The 19,406-nt window shown below is 33.3% G+C and overlaps 1 protein-coding gene across 4 annotated transcripts in view; it reads left to right on the top strand.

Annotated features, from left to right (window-relative positions):
- The window catches only part of LOC118183213 (uncharacterized), a 41,927-nt gene that overhangs the window by 14,091 nt on the left and 8,430 nt on the right, over positions 1-19,406 (top strand). For all 4 annotated transcript variants that reach the window (XM_035352696.2, XM_035352701.2, XM_035352691.2 and 1 more), the window contains exon 3: positions 17,998-18,177. In XM_035352696.2, the coding sequence (XP_035208587.1) occupies positions 17,998-18,177 (180 nt within the window). The remainder of the gene's footprint in view (positions 1-17,997; positions 18,178-19,406) is intronic.

Below are 19,406 nucleotides of genomic sequence, written 5' to 3'. Positions count from 1 at the left end.
TCTTCTGATAAAAAAACTGCATTTTGTATTTATTACATTGGATGTAAATTTACATTACTTTGTAAATTCCTTCACAGTATCTTCATTACACAGTGTTTGCTCACAGGGACATGTGATCAATGACAGCAGAAGTTTTTTTTTAATAATGCAAAAATAACTACATCAAGTTATGAGTAATAGAAAATAATAGCATCAGTTTATTTTTTAAATTGTTGAACTTGTTTAATAAATCAGTTTTCATACTAAAACAAAATTTCTGAAAGTTACTCAGTTTTTGCCAAGAAAAAAAAAGGGGGGGCGTAAGAAAAAGAAGGAAAGAAAGAAAAACTTCAAATGTGTCACCAAATTTCAAAACTTGGTTAAAATTTACTCTACAGTACCCCTTGTCAAATAGTCTCTTTTTAGACGCCAAGATCGGCACCAATTTCAAGATGGTGCCGATCCTTCCGCCTGCTACATGAAACCAAAACAAAAAGTCAAAGACTTGCACAAACTCGGTATTCATATAGACATCGTCCTATTTTAATGTAAATAAATCACAGGATTGCACAAACTAAGCATTGCACACTGTCTTAACTTTGCCCATGTACACGCCGATCTATTTTCACTTCAATAAAATCAGGAAGTTAAAACTATCATGTTGACCACAAAAAATTTGCCACACACAAAGATGAACAAATGACCAAAAATATGCAGAGAGTGATAAATAACCAAAAATACATATTTTCTAACATAAAACATTGAACAATAAATCTTTTAACAAAAATTAACACACAGAGACGATTAAATAAATGAAACGTTGTTTTTTTTTAACGTACCTTTTTTTCGTGTGCATTACATTCACACTTCCCTCCTCCATCCTCCATGTAAGCAATTCAGTTAAATTTTTTGTCATTTCAGCTCATCGGCTGTTAATCAACATTCATCCTCTTACCCACCTCAAACATACTCAAATGATGGTACCCACAGCAAAATAATAGCAAGTTCAAAATCCAAGACCATACCACGCACGTGCAACTAAACACAGCAATTGAAAAAAATGGTAAAAACGAAAAACCCGCGTCCATATAAAAGGGTTACTATTACAAAAAATAGCCAAAATCTAAATTTATGAAGTCTCTTATTTGGCGATATTCGCAGAAATAACCCCCTTTTTAATGACAAAAACTAAAAAAAAAAAAAAACCCAAAAGTTTCCCCAAGGCTAGTTTCATCAACATTATCAACATTAGGGGTACTGAAAAACCTATTTCACACAGCAGGCTTCCAAATTTCACGAACAACTAATACCACTTGACGATTTATTTCAGACAGAAACCAAGGGGTGTCGTACAGTAAAGATCAACTCAAAACTTTACTGCATGACTTTGATATGCTTCTTGTTCTGGCATCAACCATGGTCATAGGTATACAGTGTTCCCTTGCCACTTCATGCTTCATGTTTTGCGGCTTCAATGCTTTGTGGGTTTTCCCAAAATATTCATGAAAAATATAACCATGTCGGCAGCCACATTGCAGAAAGGAGCGTTGGTTGATGTTGATGCACGCGAGAGAAGGATCCCTGCATGTCAAACAAAGAGATGAGTTGACTCGGAGTACCATGGGCTCTCATAAAGGCGAGTGATTGGTTTCCGAAGTGACATCGACCAATGGGTACGAGTGGATTTATCCCTGTGAGTTTATTGTCTGCGCATCATCGCAGCCTCACCTAGCATATTCTCTTGTTGTATCTCGCTAGTCTTGTCCAGGATGTTGACTGTCTGGCATGCTGTATTTTAGCGTTGTGTTGCCAATAACGATTTTTGTTTAAGCGATAACTTTTTTTATTATTTAAGCCCTTATAATGCCGCCTAAACTCTGTGCCCCTGCGAAAGCTTCCTCCGAGGCGCCCAAGAGGAAAAAGATGATTGAAACTTTTAGATATGATCAAAAAGTGCAGAAGTTGTGCTTCTGTGGCATACCATTACGGGGTGAATGAATCATCAAGAAAGAGGAAGCAAACATCCGCAAAACTGCTTTAATAACCTTCAGTAAAGAAGTGAAATGTGCGGTAACTCCGCGTGATAACAGAATTGTGAAAATGGAAGCTGCATTGGCATTGTGGCTTGCTGATTGCAGGAAAAAAGACAGTGAGTTTGAACACTAATATGATCAGGACAAAGGCCAAAGCTATGACCAAATCTTGCCCGATAACGACAATGAAGAGGCTGAAGAAGGTGCTGACGAATCTCAAGCCAGTAATAGAGCTACCAGGAGTTATTTGCATCCTCGAGAACAAGGCATTTCAGCCAGCAAAGGCTGGTTAGAAAAATTTCAAAAAAGATACGGTTTCAGAAACGTACTTTTACATGGTGAGGCTTCCTCTGCTGACACCGATGCTGCTTATTGTTACGTGGAGGAAGAGTTTCCTAACCTCATTAGTAAGGGAGGCTTCCTCCCTGAACAAGTTTTCAACGTGGATGAAACATTCCTTTTTTGGAAGAGGATGCCTTCTCGTATATTCTTCTTCAAGGACAAAGTGAAGAGGCCAAGTTTGAAGGCTCACAAAGACCATGTGACTGTCATCATGGCTGGCAATGCTGCAGGTTTTATGCTTAAACCAAGCCTTATTTATAAAGCCAAAAATCCACGGGCATTAAAAAACAAAAATACGGCTCTGTTGCCCATGTTCTGGATGCATAACTTCAAGGCCTGGATAACGAAAGCTGTGACCCTCATTTGCACAAGACATTGATGACAATATGGTTTGAGCTGTCGAGTTCAGCAATTGCGTTGACGGGGTTATGTCCTTGTACAGGGGAATTTTGAAGGAAAAGAAAAAACAAAGACAGCAACTACTCATCACCATATTTCTGTCCAAGGTAACCCTTCTGGCTCTACCGTCAGCGCCTCCAGCAGAAGAATCTCTGAGTGAGCTTAAAGCTTCTACGAGTTAAGTGAGAGCCTCTCCTCCGCCACCAACACAAGACTCTTTGCCTCTCTCACAAAGCAATGTTGATTAATGTTTATTATTGTATAAGGTTTTGTAATTAACCTTATTAATTACCATTGACACCTTTAAGTAAATATGTATACTGTTGTAATTTTTGTCTTAACCTTCTAAAATCGGATCGAAATTCTCATAATATAGTCTTCAGACCGTCAGATCCGAAACAGTTTTGCCCCCTCTTTGACAATTTCCTAATGAGAAAAGTCGTTAGTCCCCCTCCATAGATGCAATGAAATTTACATGTTTGTCAGACGCTGTCCCATAGTAGATGGGTTGCTAGATTTGGGTTTTTTACAATGATTATTTTGCTTTCATTTAAATGAAGTTCTAAATAAATAGTGCATAAATAAATATGCAGTACTGGATGCCATATCCAGTGCACTATTTATTTAGAACAAAATGTATGCAATGTTATATTTCACTCACTATTTCTGATCAATCTCGTAAATAATTTGTGAATTTTTTAACTTTGTTTTCACTCTTCATTTATATTCACGTATTTTCGTATTAGAAATTGGAAAACGAGAACAAAATTGTACAAAATATAATAAATACGAACTATCTTTGCAAGTCTGCAGGCTGGAATGCGATTGTTAATAACATATTTTCATTAACAAAATAATGGTAATGACTAATTTAATGAAATAATAATAATAATATTTATTACCATTAGATGATTAAAATGAGATTCAATACAATTAGATTTTGAGATGAACTTACAGCAATAATAAAGTTTTACATTGCAGTAACGGAGCTTTAAATCTGCTTTTTTCGATAATTTTGTTATTATAATATAAAAAAGAAAATCTGAGATACATTGGTTGCGTTTCATCATTTAACTTTAACAAATATTACATTGGACTATAAGGCAATGGAGGTATATCTTTAAGGAGAATTTTTCTTTGTAAAATTGGCTTTTGTTTATGTTAGCAGAGAAAAAATATCCGTAAACTGTACATGCAGTCATCAAAAGAATTTTGAGAACAGTTTTAAATGTTCATGAAGAATTAATTATACGTCAATTTCTTTTCATAGGTAGAAATTTCATCTAAAAACATCATTATATCCAAAGGTTGAAATCTATTTCATTTTCAACGAATATTCTATTTGCACATAATATATTTTCTAATTTATTTTAGAAAGAGTAATCTTTCATGTTTTCAAAAGAATAAGGACACTGGGTGTTGACACAATGTAGTAAATCTGTTTTTCATATTTTTTCCAGTAATGAAAACGATTACCCTGGAATATTTTCAAAGAAAAATTAAGAAAACCGTTTACGCCAAATTTTGCATAAAGTATCTTCTCATGTATTTTTTTCATTTAAAGTGTGAAATTTTCTCTTTGAAAATATAAAAATCATGAATGGAGCAAAATTAATTCATGAGAAATAACTTTGAAATGCAATAATTCCATCGTAATATGAAATAGTGGAGAAAAGTACAATACAGTTTATTTAATTAAGACACAATAACACGCCGAATAAATACTAATTCAGAAGTCAAACAACAAAAATCAGCGTTAATTTACAAAATTTTCACAGGACTAGTTTCGATGGTTTTACCGAACCATCATCTTCAGCTGCAAAACCGCAAATGAACAAGATAGGAAATAATGTTTAGATAAGATAAGAAAGCCTGGACAAGAATAAGCAAGTGGCACCATCTGTTGGCGAAACCAGAACTAAAACATAATTTCTCTAAAAGCCGAAGGCAAATTTGGATTGGAATTAGGATCGTTAACTAGAACAGAGAGATTTTTATGAATGTGAAATGCCTCTAGAAAATCCAGTTCTCCAATGGAAGATGTTTTTTGAATAATTTTGGCAGCAGAAAAATTGAAAGTGTGATTTTCGGACCAACAATGTTGAGCAACAGAAGACTTCTGTGTTTCCTTTTTTCTAACATATGCCTCATGTTCTTTGACGTGAAATTTTAAGGCTCTCTTAGTTTGGCCAGTGTAAATTAAACCACACTGGCAAGGAATCCTATAAATACCCCAGGAATTCATATCCGGAATGGGGTCCTTGAGTTTAGAAGTTGGAATTTTATTGATGGGAGAGTAAACAACCCGAAAGTTAAATTTCTGCAAAATATGCGCAACTTTATAGCTAATTGATGGAAAGAAGGGAATGACAACAGAATTTTTATAATCTCCTAAAATAAGAGTGTGGCTTTTAGTGCGTTGAGATGAGAATTTTTTAACTGCTTGATTAATAATGTTGGGTGAAAAGCCCCTGTCAATAGCTATTGCTTTTAAATAATTTAGTTCTTCATCAAGGGCTAGTTTGGAGGAGCAAACTTGAAGAGCACGGAAAACACAGGAATAAAATGAAGCTAACTTTTGTTTAGTCGGATGACATGATTTAAAGTGTGGTGGAAGGCAAACCGATGAAGGTTTACGGTAAACTGTAGTACTGAAGTTGGATGTGTTACGTGTGACCAGAATGTCGAGAAACGGAAGAGAATTGCAAGTCTCAAGTTCAAAAGTGAACTGAATAGCAGGATCAATAGAATTCATTGTTGAAAGAACTCTATTTAAATCATCTTTATTACCTTCAAACAGGGTAAAAGTATCGTCTACGTAGCGGAACCATGCCGGGAAGTTTAAAGTTTCAAACAATTTTGATTCATAATAATGCATGTAGATATCAGCCAGGATGGGACTGAGGGGGGCTTCCCATGGCTAATCCCTCAGTTTGCTTGTAATATTTATTTTGGAAAACAAAATGTGTTTGTTTCAAACAGAGTTGAGTGAGAGAAATTAGCTCATCAATTTTGATGCAAGAGAAATGAAATTCGCGAAGTCTGGTTTCTAGACATCTTAATGCACCCTCCACTGGGACATTGGTGAATAATGATTTTACATCAAAAGAAACCATGAGTAAATTACGAGGAGAAATGTTTTTAACCTTTTTTACAAACTCTATTGAATTTTTTATGGTGTAAATGTTATTGTCTAATAGAGTGGAAAATCTAGAAACTAAATATTTAGCTAATGGATACAAGGCAGTACCTAAATTTGATACAATAGGGCGGAAAGGAATACCACTTTTATGAATTTTGGGAAGAGCATATAATCTGGCACAATTCGCAACAGATGGGATAAGCGAATGTTTTAAGTTGCTTGAAATGATTTGCGAAGATTTGATCGCAGTTTTTATTTTGGATAAGTCCGAAGGTGAAGGATCTTTAGGGATCGGATTATATGGTCCTTCGTTTAAGAGTTTAGTGACACCATCGATGTAAGTGTTCTTATCCATGACGACTATCTGGCCACCTTTGTTGGCCTTTGAAATGACAATATCCGGGTTAGAATGAATCTCGGGCATTGTAGCTCTTTCTCTCGCAGTTAGATTTGGTTTCAAAGGTTTATTATTGAATTTCACATTATGAGCGATAAGATGCCTAATCATTTCTTTCTGTGAATCTGAAACTTTACTGAACTTGAAAGCTTTTTCGATAGGAGCCAAAATCTTTGGAATCGAGGGTTTACAGGTTTGTGAGAAGTTAAAATTATATTTTAGAATTCTCTCTTGTTCTTCTGAAAGACTAACATTAGAAATATTAACTATTGGCTTGATGTTTACAATGGGAAGGATTTTTGAACTACTTGAACTGGAAGACTGTAAAAGAAGTTTTTCGAATTTAACTGCAAGGGTGTTTTTATGACGGTTAACTGCATTCTCCGTTCTAGACCAAGACTTTTGTTCAAGGGCAGTGAATTTTGGATATGTTTTAGCGAGTTCCAGATGAAGCTTATAGAGTTCATGTTCAATTTTGGACAATTGTTGACGTGTATCCCTTATCACGGACCGAAGTAAGGCAAGTTTGCAATTTAACGGAATTCTTGAAACGCGACTCGAAGGTTTTTGATTAGATTTGATTTGAATAAAATTGGGGATCAATTTTTAACATTTACATTTAAGTAAAAAGTCAAGATGATACAGGAATTTTTGCCGTTTCAGGCGTAATTTAGTGAAACGATTAACGGATGAAGGCATGATAAACAATGCAGAAAATCAAACTAAATTAACTGAGCAATAATAAAGTACACACAAAATAGCAGAAAAATCCCTCACTGAAATGAATAGAAAACAAAATGTTTGTAAGCAAAATGCATGAAATCAGACAAGCAAAGCACAATATCCAAATATACAAAACATAAACATAACTTGAAAATTGCAAAAATGTACTCACCGAAACTCCTACAATCACAAAATGGCGGCCACACCACGTGCAAAAAAGAAAGCAAAATGTAAGCCTGTTTGGGGCTTCTATAATTAAGACACAATAACACGCCGAATAAATACTAATTCAGAAGTCAAACAACAAAAATCAGCGTTAATTTACAAAATTTTCACAGGACTAGTTTCGATGGTTTTACCGAACCATCATCTTCAGCTGCAAAACCGCAATGAACAAGAATGAACAAGATCTTCGCAAATCATTTCAAGCAACTTAAAACATTCGCTTATCCCATCTGTTGCGAATTGTGCCAGATTATATGCTCTTCCCAAAATTCATAAAAGTGGTATTCCTTTCCGCCCTATTGTATCAAATTTAGGTACTGCCTCGTATCCATTAGCTAAATATTTAGTTTCTAGATTTTCCACTCTATTAGACAATAACATTTACGCCATAAAAAATTCAATAGAGTTTGTAAAAAAGGTTAAAAACATTTCTCCTCGTAATTTACTCATGGTTTCTTTTGATGTAAAATCATTATTCACCAATGTCCCAGTGGAGGGTGCATTAAGATGTCTAGAAACCAGACTTCGCGAATTTCATTTCTCTTGCATCGAAATTGATGAGCTAATTTCTCTCACTCAACTCTGTTTGAAACAAACACATTTTGTTTTCCAAAATAAATATTACAAGCAAACTGAGGGATTAGCCATGGGAAGCCCCCTCAGTCCCATCCTGGCTGATATCTACATGCATTATTATGAATCAAAATTGTTTGAAACTTTAAACTTCCCGGCATGGTTCCGCTACGTAGACGATACTTTTACCCTGTTTGAAGGTAATAAAGATGATTTAAATAGAGTTCTTTCAACAATGAATTCTATTGATCCTGCTATTCAGTTCACTTTTGAACTTGAGACTTGCAATTCTCTTCCGTTTCTCGACATTCTGGTCACACGTAACACATCCAACTTCAGTACTACAGTTTACCGTAAACCTTCATCGGTTTGCCTTCCACCACACTTTAAATCATGTCATCCGACTAAACAAAAGTTAGCTTCATTTTATTCCTATGTTTTCCGTGCTCTTCAAGTTTGCTCCTCCAAACTAGCCCTTGATGAAGAACTAAATTATTTAAAAGCAATAGCTATTGACAGGGGCTTTTCACCCAACATTATTAATCAAGCAGTTAAAAAATTCTCATCTCAACACACTAAAAGCCACACTCTTATTTTAGGAGATTATAAAAATTCTGTTGTCATTCCCTTCTTTCCATCAATTAGCTATAAAGTTGCACATATTTTGCAGAAATTTAACTTTCGGGTTGTTTACTCTCCCATCAATAAAATTCCAACTTCTATACTCAAGGACCCCATTCCGGATATGAATTCCTGGGGTATTTATAGGATTCCTTGCCAGTGCAGTTTAATTTACATTGGCCAAACTAAGAGAGCCTTAAAATTTCGCGTCAAAGAACATGAGGCATATGTTAGAAAAAAGGAAACACAGAAGTCTTCTGTTGCTCAACATTGTTGGTCCGAAAATCACACTTTCAATTTTTCTGCTGCCAAAATTATTCAAAAAACATCTTCCATTGGAGAACTGGATTTTCTAGAGGCATTTCACATTCATAAAAATCTTTCTGTTCTAGTTAACGATCCTAATTCCAATCCAAATTTGCCTTCGGCTTTTAGAGAAATTATGTTTTAGTTCTGGTTTCGCCAACAGATGGCGCCACTTGCTTATTCTTGTCCAGGCTTTCTTATCTTATCTAAACATTATTTCCTATCTTGTTCATTTGCGGTTTTGCAGCTGAAGATGATGGTTCGGTAAAACCATCGAAACTAGTCCTGTGAAAATTTTGTAAATTAACGCTGATTTTTGTTGTTTGACTTCTGAAACAGTTTATTTATTCACAAATAATCCCCTCATATGCATAATTTATGTACTGTCGATTGAGAAATTATAAGTTAGTAAATTATACTGGTTATTTCAATACTTTTTCTTTATGAGTTTTTTTACGGGCCTTTCGGTAGAGCGGTAAAGGTGGCTGAAAACTTGTAGCTCGCTTGGGTTTGAATCCAGGCTAAAGGGTTGGATTCATGTTTTTTGTATAACGTTAATGCAAGCCAGCTTCTCTTAGAAAGTCCTCCGCAAAGGCATCCCTCCCCTTATACAGGTAATTGTTGTGTGCTTTGATGTAATTCAGTAAGCGAACAAAATTAATCCAATCAAAACCGAAGAACGGGTTGATTACATGTGGAGTTTTCCACCGGGAATGTAAATGCAAGAAATTTTCTCTTAAAAAGGTTTACACGAAAGCATCCATCCCCTTAAGCAGATAGCGTTCACGTACTCTTCCGTAATCCAGTCCTAATTCTCATACATTTAATAGTAAGTTGACATACACCTTGTTACAGACAAAATAACATTCCTTTTTTAAAGATAATTTTTTTATTAACTTGTCTGAATTCTCTTTATTTCTTAAGGAGTATAAGAATTTCAGCAAATAAAACTAGCCGAAATTTTATGCAAAGTAACTGATGTTTTGATTCAATTTAGAAGTTACGTGAGCTTTAATGATATTTAAATACTTTTCGGCAGATCTCATCCTAAAAGAGAGTCTAAAGATAAACTGATTTTATTTAATTTACAATCAATGAAAATCACAAAAACTATTATGCATACAATTGTCTCTTATTTATCTCCTGTTAAATCAGACAAAATTGCCTATATAATCGAAGCACTTTGAAAGAGTTAACAGTTCTTAAGGGTTTTATGCACTCAAAAAAAAAAAAAAAAAAATGTCAAAATAAAATATTATTATTCATAAGTATAAAAAGGAAGTAAACGATAAAAGCAGTTTTAGTTATTTTCTAGAAAGGCATTAAATCTAAAAAATTAATATATTCTTATTTGTTATGATTAAGAAGCATTAAATCTGGTTAGCTTAAACAGCGTGCAAAATAGCTGACGTTTTAATCATAGCAAGTGTCAGTACTAAAAAATTTAGAGATGGCCTCTATTTGATTTTCAAGTATATTGGCGCGAGACGAAACCTGCGGTTTTTGCCAAAATGTAGCCAAACTGATAAGAAGAGGGAAATAATGCGTTGCCAGCGGCTATTCTGAGCAGCGACAATGGATCACCCTGAGATCTACAGATAGGCGATTCTCTAAAATAGAGGGGTAATGGATGGTACGACAGTTGTACCAGAGCCGGCGTTAAGGAAGGTCATTTTCCTGGTACAACTGCTGTACCAGCCGGCTTCAGAAAGTTAAATGTGTATAAATGCTGTTTACATATTTAAAACATTCTTGTACACCCGCATAAATGAAAATTCCTAGTGGCAAATCATATTTCGTGGTTTTTCAGTGGTTTTCGCGGTTTTGAAGGTTCTGGTCCCCCTTAACTGTGAAAAACAAGAGATCACTGTATATACTTCCAGTTATAAAAATGTTTTAAATAACGCAAGGGTTCATATTTTTAAATTTTAAAATTTAATTTTGTATAAAATTTGAAATCTTTTTCTCACTGCCGTGGTCCCTATATTTATATTTAGGGAAATGTTATACTTATTTTTAAAAAATGGACTCTATCATGGCAAAAATGGGTTGAGTATTTTATATAGAACTTGAGAACATATTCAGGGACTATAACACAAATTGAAGAGCAAAATGTTTGCATTTGTGTATAACAAAATAAATTAATAACATTTAGAAAAATGTTTCTGATGCTATAAGATTATGTGGCAAGCATTTTTATGCGGATTATAGTGAAAACATTGATAAATACTTTTTTTCTTTTAAATTGAGATTTTATTCATAGAATCTTAATTGAATATGTGTTCTGAAATACACTGGTATGCTTCAGTACTGACATCTAGCGAATTTGTGATATTTATGATAGTGAAAAATGAAAAATATTTATACCATAATGATTTTTTATGATTACCAAGTTATGATTCTAAAAAAATAAGGCTTCATGAGAATATTAATGTATTTTTAGACTTTGAAATATAAATTACTAAAAATAATGAAATTTAATTTCGCATACCAAATGCAACAAAATTATAAATGAAGATATGAATAAATTGCAAAGAAATAATATGGAATGTCATTTAAGGGAAAAATAATCATCCTTGAATTATTCTATATTATTTATTGACTCTTCAATGCACATTCAGACTGATGTCAAATACTGCATATTTTGAAATTAATTATCTCAGTCAATTTTGTTGTATAGGAATCAAACTTTTTGTGTTTTATTTTTTATAATGAATATGTTTCCGTAAATATAAGTGTAGGGGACTGGAAGAAAGTATAAAAATTAAATTTTGTGTTTTACATAAAAATAAAACAACATGAATCCTTGTATCATTTAAAAAATTTTTATAACTTTATGATACACCGACATGTCCGCAACATTCCTCCTGATATGCTAAGAGCTGCTGTTGAGAATGCAGTAACAGGATTTAACTTGCTTTCGGAAATTGCTGGACGCTACATTGAACATGCTTTGTAACACGTTTCGGAAAAGATTAAACACATTTTAAACTGATGTTTTCATGTCTTATTTCATTTAACAATATCGCATACAGTGCCATTTTTCTCCTGGTGGTGAGTTTTTGAACTTTTTTTTTTTTTTTCCTTCGCGGAAAATAAATTCCCATCCTTTCCACGATTCCCAAGTTTGATAACATTTGGTCCAGTAGTTTTCCTTTTATGACCATTTCAAAGTGGAACTTTAATTATAACCACCATGTAAATTAAACTTTAAAAATTTGACAGTTTGGTTCAAGTCCCAGCTTTAAAAATATATATGTATATAAATTTTTATATCAATCCTCTTAGAAAGGCTGTTTTACGAAGCTAATTTTTCTCTCACGTTATAGATTGTATAAAAAATATGATCTTTGATTGTTTCAGCCGATATAAGAATCGGGTCACTCGGTGGTACAGAATAAACACTGCTGGACTGTTTTATTTCTTTGTCATTAACAAAAAATCTTTTAATTAAAATATTTATCCTTTGCACTTTGCTCTATACTTTGTTTATAGTTAAAATGTCAAAAAATGAAAAGCTGTCTTCAACTGAAACGCAGTTGATGCAATTGATATTTTAAAAAACTTGACAAGAATGCAAAATTTATGGAAGTCTAGCAATCGAAAAATCTTAATTTTCTTGTGTGAGCACTGAAAATAACTGTAGAAGGAAAGAAGAAAATTAGGGAGAAAAGTAAGCAAAAATTTGCAGGGAAATTTTGCTGTTAGACATACCAAGATGTTTCAAAAAGTTTAACGCTTTTGATTATACTTTCAGGATACTTCAAAGAATTTAGGTGTTCAAAGAGTTCTAAATTATACGAATGAACTGATGGTATTTGCTGGTGTCAGTTCAGCTTGTGTTAAGAGGATCGAACAAAAACGATATCATTTCAGATTAAAGTGAAGAGCGACTGGTTTTAGACTATATGGTTCGTTTTTAGACTGGTAGTTCGGTTTTTGTCTGGTAGTTTGGTCCGAGGTTCGAATCCGGCGAACGGGCTGGCTGCATATGTATTTGGTGGTTTTCCCCATGTGTAACGTGTATACGAACCAGTTTCCCTTAGAAAGTCCTCCACGAAGGTATAAAGAAATATGTTATAAAGAAAACTATTTGAAAAAAAAAAAATAAATGATGCACCTTTGATTTAAACTACGCAGTTCAAATGAGTAAATAGAAATTATTAAAAGATTTATTCGAAAGAAACTATGCAACGTAAACAATTCAAATAAAATTCGGAGAAGAAAAAATTTGCTTAAAATTTATAACAATTATAGTTAAAAATATAATATAAAGAACATTATTTGAAAGAAGGAATGACTGAGTCTTTTTTTTTCCTCTCGCGTACTATGTAAAAATGGAAATGAAAATAGGTTGCCACATATTAAGAAGTTCGCCAAGCGAACTAATTTTGGCGCAAACTGCTTAAAAAGCGGCAACATAAATTGTTGAATTTCTCCGTAAATTTCGCACCAAATTTTACAAAATTTAATATTTAGGCATAGTTTGAGTCGTAGAATCGAAATATGGAAAAAAATTGGTATGTTATTTCAGAAAAAGTCAGATTTTGTGTCAAAATACCTATGTTAGAATAGTGCTATATATAAATCTAATATATATCCTAAGTCACGCTTTCGAGACATGAAAAACGCAGTTTGAATTTTGTCAGTCGGCCCAGTAGAACTGCAGATATAGCACTGTCCCATTTTTTTTTTTTTTAGCAGTGTACATATATTGAAATTAAATAAAGTTATGTAGAATTTTGCACTTCTATTGGTTCTTCTGCAGCCCCAGTCTTTGTGCTTAGAATTTAAATCCCCTGCTAAAATAACAGGTTTATCTTGAGGAAGAAGTTCCGATATTTCGGAAAGTGGGATGCTTTTTAATATACTTGCAGAATGCCTAAAGAAAAAGAGCAAGAATGAAGCAGAATGCCTGAAGAAAAAGAGAAGAAAAAATAAATTTTTGCGTAAAATTTAGTATTTGTATTTTTTTTTTTTTTTTAATTTAAAACTTTTTAATCTTTTGATATTTGATTTTTGCGATTTCAAAAATAAAATATTTGACTAAAATATGAATATCATTTTAAGAAACCAAATATAGGATAAAATTGTGTAAAGCAATGGTCACAATGATAAAACTCTTTAAAGCAGTGTATGCAAGTCATCCTAAGTTAAAATGTCGGTTATACATCTCCTCTTATTTATATATATCTTTTCTGAACGGAACATTGAAAGGCGTGTTAACCGTGTCTGTATTTTGACGCAAACTGAATAAAAAGCGCCAACATAAATTGTTGAATTTCTCCGTAAATTTCGCACTGAAATTTACAAAATTTAATATTTAGGCATAATTTGAGTCGTAGAAGCGAATATGGAAAAAAATTGATATCTTATTTCAGAAAAAGGCCCGATTTCATGTCAAAATACCTATGTTAGAATAGTGCTATATATAAATCTAATATATATCTTAAGTCGCGCTTTCGAGACAGGAAGAACGGAATTTGAATTTCGTGAATCTGCCCAGTAGAACAAGAGATATAGAACTGTCCCCCTTTTTTTTTTTTTTTTTTTTTTTTTTTTTTTTTCATTGTACATCTCCAATGGACTTCTTGAGCACCTAGGAAACTGGGCCCATAATGTGTTGTTTGGTTTTGAGTGTTGTTGAGAGTAGAAAATGTGGTTGCCTACCATAGGAGCTTATTTGATGTAAGTGAAATAAAAGGACTTTAATGGGTGCTTTCCTTGAGCTTTACAAAAGAGCATAACTTCATAGTAATCGCTGTGCAGGGCACTGCTAAGTTCGTATTTCCATTCTAATCTTTGACAGCTATATTCCATGTCAGAATGCTATGCTGTGCACCATCGAGAACAGGACAGCACATAGCTCAGATAGGCTCATCAGGGGAATATACAATCTTCACCAATTTCTGGGCTTCTATTGTGGGATTATTTACTTTATCTTCTTCAGTACTATGGAGTCGCAAGGGGGGAATGCAAATTTCTGTACACAATACACACAAGAAAATATATCTTCTTTTTTTAAATACAAAATAATTTAATTTTAATGAATAGTAGAGAAAAAGAAATTTAATGTTTAAAAATGAAGTGCAGCTTAGGTAAGTTAGCTAATCATATTATTGCTGGAAGATATTTCATTTTGTAGGTTTGGATTGGGGGAAACAATACACATTTCATGTGGGCCCATCAGTAGCGAAATGGAAAAGACATTGGTTGTTCATTCCAGATTTGTTTGCTAGTGAACAGGCTGGCTACATGAATATACTTGGGCATGTTTGTGGTTTTTTCTGATTTTTAATAGAAGAGCTACTGTATATTTTTCATTCAGATTTGAAGTTTTAAGTACAGTATAGAGTCCGTTATCTGGACGTCCATTATCCGGAATGATCTATAATCCGCACCTCAAAGCCACAAACTTTTTTTTTTTGTATGCTTTACGCATGCGCGTTTAATGTATAATGGATGGTATAAGCTAGGTTGAAATTATCTTTACTGGTTCTAAGGCATTTCAGTTAATGTTGCAGATTTTGCTGTTCCTTAATCTTCTAATTGGATCTGGCTTATTATTTTTTGCAGACTGTTAGAGCAATCTTCTAAAAATTAAGCTTCAACTTTCGATTATGTCAAAAAGAGTTTCCAATTCTGGAGCTGTCAAAGGATCTACAAAGCAAAAGCATGTTTCGATGTCCATGAAACAAAAAGTGGAATTGCTTCAAAAAATAGATAGAGGCATATCCATCTTAAAATTATGTGAGGAGTATGACATTGGAAAGTCAAAAATGACAAATATGACATAAGGAAAAAGAAAAGGAACTTTTTGAATTTTTTGTGGAAGCATCTTAAACAACTTACACTGAAAGAAATGTTTAATAAAGTAAACAAACAAATATTAAGCTTTTTTTATAAATTTTGATACCCTTTAGATCATAATTGCTCTTTATTTCATAAATTGCGGTTTCATATTTTTAATTGTATAATTTCTGCTTGCCATCTTACCAGACTTAAATTGATGATCCATAATCCGGAAAACTCCCTCTGGAATCGCCGAAGTCCTGATAAGTCTGGATTATGGACTTTGTACTGTATTTTCCTTTTAGTACAGAACTATAATGATCCATAAAGGAAGCTTTTTGTTAATTTATTATGTGTTCTTAATTTTTCATTTATTTAAATGGAAAAATAAAATAGTATTTGAAAATTTCCAGCCATATTTTTTAGAAAGTTATTAAATTAATTTAGATGAATGTGTCTTAAGATGAAGGTTGGTGTAGTACGTTTGATAAATATGTAGCCTATATATTTTAATAAAATATATTTTAGAAAATGTCGTGTAATTGTACAATGTAACCTGTTTTATTGTTACTTTCACTGCTGGCCACCCAAATTGCAACACCAAGAAAGACAAGAGATATCACAACAAAATTTATTTACTAGATAACATGTTAACCAAGTATCAAATGATTAAATTTCTTCACTTCTGTGAAGTGTGGTTCCTTTTAGAATCAGTAGCCAGAGTAGCCGCCATTGTTGGAGATCACCGCTGCCACACGCCTTGGCATTGATTCAAAGAGACTTTGGATGTGTTCTTGGGGTACAGCAGACCAAGCAGCTTCTACACGTTGCCAAAGATGATTTGGTGTGGCAGCTTTGGATGTAATCTGGGTCAGTCGTTCAGCAACCATGGACCACATGTTTTCTATCAGCGAAAGATCCGGAGAGCAAGCCGGCCAGGGAAGCAATTCAATCTGGTAATTGACGAAGAACCCTTGGACAATGCGTGCCACATGTGGTCGCTTATTATCCTGTTGAAATATGGCTGTTGGCAAGCCCTGAAGGTAAGGAAGGACAACTGGCACCAACACCTTGGAGATGTAGTGCTGGCTGTTTAAAGTACCGGCAATGCATATTAGAGGAGTGTGAGAGTGATATCCAATACCGCCTCATACCATAATACCCAGTGCAGGACCAGTGTGGCGGTGCATAACGCAGCTGTTCAGCACTGCGGTTTTACATAATTTCTGAGTAAGCTATTCGTATGAGTTGAAATAATTCTTGCATTTAAACTTGTATTCCAAATCAAGATTTAACTTTAAATTAATGTAGATAATTACTGAGAGAATTATATTTTTAGAGTAGTTTACGGTAGATGAGATCACTTGGGGTCACGTGATACAAACCGGCGAATCAGGATGTTGAACCATGATAGCATAGTAAATTCTTAAATTAATGTCTTTTTACAAATTTATTGCCTTTTTACAAAATTTTAAACCATATTAAAACATTTATGCCTTCAAAATAAAAAATTCTTAGAAGTAACATTTGTTAACATTTTTTATGTGTATACTGTATGTTGTCACCAACAAAGTCTGCTTGGTGAGATTTGCGCTGGCGAAATGGAAAAGTACCAAAAAACACAATTGCCGAACTTGAAATCGTTGAAAACTTCAAGCCTTAAATAGAGCTGTGAAATGGCGCCACAGGCTCGCATGATGTGCGTCTGCGCTGGAATTCTAATCATTTGCATATCTCACCTCTACTAATGCATGTTTTAAATTTCATGTTATTTGCATGCTTTCTTTAGGGTGTTGCATTTACTGTGGCCAGCAGTGTGTTTAATGTTAGCAGGGTTTGCTTTGCATAATTTATCAATTAGACTGTAGTGTATTTATGTGTGTTTATTGAACATTGTATTTTATGTAGTATTAGAATTACCATAGTTCCATCTGTTTAATGGAACATAATGTAGCATTAGTGCAGTTACTTACTAAAAGATTCCAATTTTAATACTTTTGGGCATCAGTTCTCAACCTTTTGACAAATGCATACCATCTAAACAAAAATTGAAAATTTTTAGCACCACCACCACCTCCACCACTCTTGAACAAAGCTCAGAATTTATAAAATAAATTTACGGATCAGATAAATCATTATTATCAGATAAATTTATGAGTGTTGGAGAAAAAAACTCAATCAGGATGTTGGGGGGGTGTTAATTTTTGAATTTAATAGTTAAAAATACTTTGCTTTTTTGCATACCACCTATTTTTCTCTTGCGTACCACCGGTTGAGAAACCGTACCCTGCTTTTGGATAAATTCAAACCCTATATGACTTTATAATTAGTATCACCTTAAGGAAAGAGTCTGTTTGTTAAAAGATTCTAAGAATTTAAATTAAAAATTTTATATTACCTGTATGTATAATCTTTTTTTCCTGCAATAGAAAATTTATTTTAAAATAAAATTTTTAATTCCTCAGTGGGATGTTTGGCCTGAAACAGAGAATAGGGTGCCTTTAAATAGTAGTAACACTGTCAGAGCGGATAAAGAACTCGAAAGTTCCATGTTTCAACAACAACAGCAGCAGCAGCAACAACAACAAGATGAACAGGAAGACTTTTTTAAAGATATGGTTCCTCAAATAAGAAAGCCAAAAAAGGTAGCCTTATTATTATTTATATTATTATTGGCTGATATGCTGGAGAAAAAGTATTAGTAGCATTACTTGTAGTTTTTTCTTACCAGATAAAATCTAATCCTTTTTACCAAAATGAGCAGTACAGTAGAAGTCCAGAAATCTGCAAAGCTTGGGACCAGAGGTTGTGCGGATTTCAAGACAGAAAAGATAATATTCAGACTTAAAGTGCAAAATAAATAAGGTGTATTAGATATATTTAATTAAATATATACATTATTACAATAACTTATTATATGCATTAAATTATTATTACATATATAAATTGATTATATTATCCATTGTATTATATATACACAGCATCGAGGTTTGCCAATTTGCGCCTCTTGCAAAGATTTGTGGTGTTAGAGTCACTGTTGCTGTAAAATTTCAACAGCTTTTCTTTATTTTTCCATATATCATACACAATCGTATCGCAATTCCATACGATTCTGCTATAAAATGCACCTGTCTCCATCTTTTGCAGAATTTGCACTTTTTGCATTACCGTCAATGCAACGTGTTTACGTTTTTCAACATTGCAAGCAGTAAAATCATGAGTGCATTTCTTATCTGTAATTTTATTAAAAAGCTGCTGAAATTTAAAATATTTTTAATTTATCCACAAAATATCCAGATAAAAAAAAAAGGCAGCACTAAATAATCTTGTGAAATAACAAAGCTCAGAAAATACAACTACGGGAATTGTGAACTTGAAAGAAGAGTTGAGTGATTCGTCTGCTTTCTTACCTCAATGCAGATTAGAGGGGAAAAAACTTTTATCATGATGCCAATAATTTGATATTTCCGTTATGACTCGTTATTATTCGGTAAGTATTTTTTCTTCGATATTTCTTACTCATTGTTGCGGTTTCTGGAACCTATAAACTGAATGTTTATATTTTGAGAGGCAGTGCAGATTTCAGGTCTGTGGATTTTTGGTATTTGACTGTATTAATAAACTGAGGTGTAAAAAATCACTTTAAGGATATATTATTTAATTCAAGTAATGCATATTTTTGGGGAAAATTAATAAAAGTGTTATAGGAATAATTTCATGACAGATCACCAAGTGACATCACTTTGCATTGTACCTCACGGTGTATTTTATGTATAAGTGTAATCATGTGTAGGTTGTTTTCAAATCATTGGCATTATTAATGTCAGACTTAATCAGATGTATTACAGTAGTCATGAATGAATCAGTCATCTCA

The sequence above is a fragment of the Stegodyphus dumicola genome, chromosome X1, assembly GCF_044657685.1.
Source record: "Stegodyphus dumicola isolate Sdum_Otavi_A_Nest chromosome X1, ASM4465768v1".
Classification (NCBI taxonomy): Eukaryota; Metazoa; Arthropoda; class Arachnida; order Araneae; family Eresidae; genus Stegodyphus; species Stegodyphus dumicola.
Note: the sequence above shows the minus strand (reverse complement) of the source record. Positions and strands in the feature narration are given on the sequence as shown.